Raw genomic sequence first — 4,892 nt, forward strand, 5'->3', positions numbered from 1 at the left:
TTTTTTCATATCCATGTTCTTGGCATACAATTTCAAATCATCGACAAAGAAGCAGTGCGTAATTTTGGTGTTTCTGTTTGCCTGCGTTCCAATTAGATACCCTTCAGACTTCTTCAGCATGTATGATAATGGGTTTACCGACAGTATGAACAGCATCACAGAGAGGCTGTCTCCTTGGAATATCCACCTGCGATATTGTATTTTTTTGCTGGTGATACATCCACTTACTGTATTTAACTTCACGATGGTGGCCCAGGAAGATGTCAGGTTAGATATGGCATTAATCAAGTTCCCTGGGACTTTAGCAAGTCGGAGGGCTTCTAGCATCCACGAATGGGGGACAGAGTCGAATGCTTTTTTATAGTCAAGCCACATAGAGACCAGATTTCTTCTGTGGTGCCGTACCTCCGTCATTACTACCTTAGTTATAAGTAGTTGTTCAGTACATCCCCAGATTCCTTTCTTCCCAGCTGCTTGTTCAGCTGTGATTATACTATTGTTTTCACAGTGGTCCTGGGGGAATCTGTTTAGGCATGCTGTATAAATCTTATACATTAAATTTTGGCATGCAATAGGCCTGTAATTTTTTGCCAATTGGGTTTCCTTGCTTTTCGGAACAAGCTTTGTTTCCGCCAGAGCCAACCAGTCTGGTATGCTGCCATCTCCATTGAGGGCTTGCTGGTACAGTTTAATAAGGTACGGTCGGTAACAGGTAAGCTTCTTGTACCAGTATCCAACTTACGATTAGATTTTATTAAATTTTCATTAAATAAAAAATAATTTCTGTTTAACAGGTATCACATTAAAAGCTATTAAATTACAAAGTGTTTGTGTTGTTTATAATAAACTTTATTTTACATTTCTTGCCCACAAGAAATAATGTCCGATCTTTAGTATACTACTGTATGTCTTCTCAAATCACGATTACAGAAAAAGTTGTTAAGATAAGAATTATTAACAAAAACAAAGCTGATAAATATGCACAGTTGTTGCAAATTAAGTTTAATTACCAATAAACATCAATTTGGATGACACTTTACTCAACCTAGTAAAATATGTGAAATATGGCTCGGACCGTGATTATCAGCATGAACGTCAGACTTTAAAAAGTAGTCAACCATTTAATGGTTTTAGTAAATTTATACAGAAAAAATAATCATTATACTGTCCAGTATAAATAAAAGTCAACTTTATTATATTTAAGCCGCTATTTTTTCTATAAAAGCCTATTCTGACATTAAATAAGTCAACTTCTAGTACGAATGATTTCGTTTTGTGAGTCTTTAAAAAAAAAAAAATTAAAAAATTCATGTAATTTACGCACCCCTAAAGTTTATTTTTATTTTTGTGAAAAAAGTGCGTAAATAGCATGGGATTTTACGGTATATATATATATGTGTGTGTGTGTGTGTGTGTGTGTGTGTGTGTGTGTGTGTGTGTGTGTATACATGCATAGATTTTACTCCCATACATATATATAAAACACATATACATATATACATCGGTAAGATGAGTAAAATGTATTCCATCCAGTGAGAGATAAATATCATTTAATAAACACAGTATTTAGAAAAAAACTACTAATAGTTTTATGCTTTAGAGATACAATAGATTGGCAGATTTATATAACCTGCCATGAACCTCCAAGCAATCTTTCATACTCAGTGCATATCGTTAGATGTATCTAAAAACCAGGACGCTGGTCTATGAGAAAAACGAAAGAAAGAAAGAAAGAAAGAAAGAAAGAAACACGCGAACAAGGTTGATGCAAAAAGTGGAACAAGAAGAAGGAAAAGAAAAGTAGGACTACCAAACTCTTTGTCTTCTATGTCAGTAGAAACCATAATTAATCTAGCAAGTGTGGAATAGTATATCAAAAAGGAGGTCAGTTTTGGGGATAGCTACTCAATGCGGAGCATTTAGTGTCCTCCATTTCTCATGTTTTCTCATAGACCAACGTCCTGGTTTTTAAAAACATCTAACGATATGCACTTGGCCTGAAAGATTGCTTGGAGATAGGTGCCATGTTATATAATTCCGCTAATATATCGTATCTCTAAAGCACGAAACTATCAGTAGTTCTTTTAAATACTGTGTATATTAAATGATGTGTGTGTGTGTGAGTGTGTGTGAGTCTGTGTGTGAGTCTGTGTGTGTGTGTGTGTGTGTGTGTGTGTGTGTGTGTGTGTGTGTGCGCGCGCGCGCATGCGTGCGTGCCAAAATATGTGCTAAAATACATTCAGGTTACGAAAGTATAAACTCCAGTAAGTATTCAGTGTTGCTCAAATCTGCTACAAGCTTTTGCATTGTGGCCATGATATACAACTGGCGATGAACTCCTGAAGTAAACCTCGGGATCAGGAGTGTCTCATCTATATCTAGTGCCTCATCTAGAATTAGTGTCTCCTCTGGGTCACCTTTGGAGGTAATCTGAAAAATATGAAAAAATATTGTAACTGTGGAGTTAATTTGTTTTAACAACATTATACACACAAGCATTTAAATAAGTAACACCCTAACTTTATATATGTACCCGGTGATATAGAATAAAGTTCTTTGTGTAGAAGGCAAGATCCGAAAGTGTACTAGGCGATAAGATACAAAATTTTCATACACATGTCCAGCATTTTCTTAATATAAAAGAGCCTATTACAACAAATGTGGAAAAAAGAACCACCATAAGAGGATACTGCTTAGCAGAGAACTTCCTGATACCTGAGTAGGAGAGGACATTATCGATGGACCAATTTTGTCCGATATCATTCCATCTGTAGAGGGTAAGGTGTGTGTCTATAAAGTCTTATTGGGGTAGAAAGATTTCTCTGAAAATGAACGAGACTATAGATGAATACAATGGCGAAACAAGAAGGGACACGGGATGTATGAATATTCCAACAGAAAAATAAAGGAAAAGAGATACTGGGATCAAAGAAATCAAACTGAAAAAGAGGAGAGCATAACTAAAGTAGTATGATTAAGAAGCCAATACTTATGAGAGACATAAGAAACATCTAAATAAAGTAAGCATGTAGAAAATAAACCCAACTGTGTCACAATTTATCCAGAGAGAAGTGAACGATGTGGTTTCATCCCGCACCAATATTTGACAGTCGGGTTGGGACTCTACTTTCACTGGTTTTCATCTACGGAAGCCTTCATAGTACTAATTCCTTTTTAGTTAACCCATTTTTCCCATTTCCTTATGTCTAGTTTTCCTTGTTATCTAGTAGCTCACTGTAGTTTGGTATTAACCTCGACAAATCATCTGCATGTCCTGATTTTTTCGATGGAAAATACTCCATCTTGAGTCATAATTCAGTAGGATCGTTCCCCAGCACTGCAATCTGTTGGCTGTATGTGTGGGAATACCCTTTCTTGATCCATAGCTCGACAATGGGCGATGGTCTGTCTGCAAACGGAACCTTGTTCCATGTATAGATTTATGGAATTTCTTTACCACAAATATGATGGCTAATGTTTCCTTCTCTATTTGACTGTAACTTTTCTCAGCCGGCAATAAGGAATGCGAAGTATGAACTACAGCTTTCATGCCACCATCTTCATATTTGTGTAAAATCACAGCTCCAGTACCACTTTCACTAGCGTCTGATGCCACTACCATTTCTAAATTCGAGTCAAGATGCGATAACAACAATGTTGACGTTAAGATGTTTTTAATTTCTTCAAAAGCTTTTTAGCACTTGTACGGCCACTTGACGTCTTTTTTAAACAAATTATTCAGGAGTGCTCTCAAATCATGCATATTCGGTATGTATACTTGGTAGTAATTTGCGAGCCCCAAAAATGCTTGTAACGGTGTAATGCTTGCTGGGGGAGGCATATTTTTTTATTGCACTCACCCTTGTCGAGTCTGGTCTACGTCCATTTTCATCAATAATCTGCCCTAGATATTTTATTCTTGGTATAAAACATATCACACATTTTCTTTTTGAGCTTAAACTCATAATCTTTTATTTTTTCGAAGACCTTTTTAACATGCTCTGCATGCTGACTACGAGTTTCACTTTTTATGAGCATGTCGTCAATGTAAACTATTGCGAAATCCGAACCTGCTAGCATAGTGTCCATAACTTGTTGGAAAATACCTGGTGTTACCTTTATGCCAAAAGGAAGTCAATTATATAATTGACTTTATATAAATTTATATAATCCTTTATGGGTTTTTATCGTTTGTAATTTTGGACATTCTCCATCAACTTGTACCTACAGGTATGCTTCAGATAACTCCAATTTTGAAAAAAAAGTTTTCCTCCATTCAACTTCACGAGAATTTCTTCCAGAGTTGGTAACGAGTAATTATATGGCATCAAATATTCGTTCAACCCAATTGAAAAATCAGCACATACACGGGTTTTTTTTTTCTTAACATAAACTGTTAGGAACGCCCATTCAGTGTAATCACTTTTTTTCAATAACCCCAAGATTTTCAAGTCTATCTAATTCTTCGTTAATTTGTTTCAATGTCGCGAATGGCACAGTCCTTTTTGGTTTAACTACTAGTATGGAATTTTCTTCGCTTTTTAGTTATACCCACTTCCTTTTCAGCTATACTCACTTCTCTCCTTTCCTTAACTACTGTACTCTATTCACTGAAAATATTTATATTTGTACGTGTGTGTACGTGTATGTATTTGTGTTTGTGTGTTCTTGTGTTCGTGTGTGTGTGTGTACAAGTATGTGTGTGTGCGTGTATGTGTGTGTGCGTGTATGTGTGTGTATGTGTGTTTACGCGTGCATGTGAGCGCGTTTGCGCGTCTGCGCGTGCGTGGATGTGTATGGATGGTTGTGTATTGGAATTGTTCATAATTACATGTATTTATTTGTATGGATTCCCTTGTATCCTAATGTCATTTTAATTGTACCATATATAT

The 4,892-nt window shown here is 36.1% G+C and overlaps 1 protein-coding gene across 2 annotated transcripts in view; it reads right to left on the minus strand.

Annotated features, from left to right (window-relative positions):
* Positions 1-981: 981 nt before the first annotated feature.
* The window catches only part of LOC106871653 (uncharacterized), a 12,523-nt gene continuing 8,612 nt past the window's right edge, over positions 982-4,892 (minus strand). For both annotated transcript variants that reach the window (XM_052968753.1, XM_052968752.1), the window contains one exon: positions 982-2,430. In XM_052968753.1, the coding sequence (XP_052824713.1) occupies positions 2,245-2,430 (186 nt within the window). In that variant the 3' untranslated portion in view covers positions 982-2,244. The remainder of the gene's footprint in view (positions 2,431-4,892) is intronic.

Source organism: Octopus bimaculoides, chromosome 6, assembly GCF_001194135.2.
Source record: "Octopus bimaculoides isolate UCB-OBI-ISO-001 chromosome 6, ASM119413v2, whole genome shotgun sequence".
Taxonomy (NCBI): Eukaryota; Metazoa; Mollusca; class Cephalopoda; order Octopoda; family Octopodidae; genus Octopus; species Octopus bimaculoides.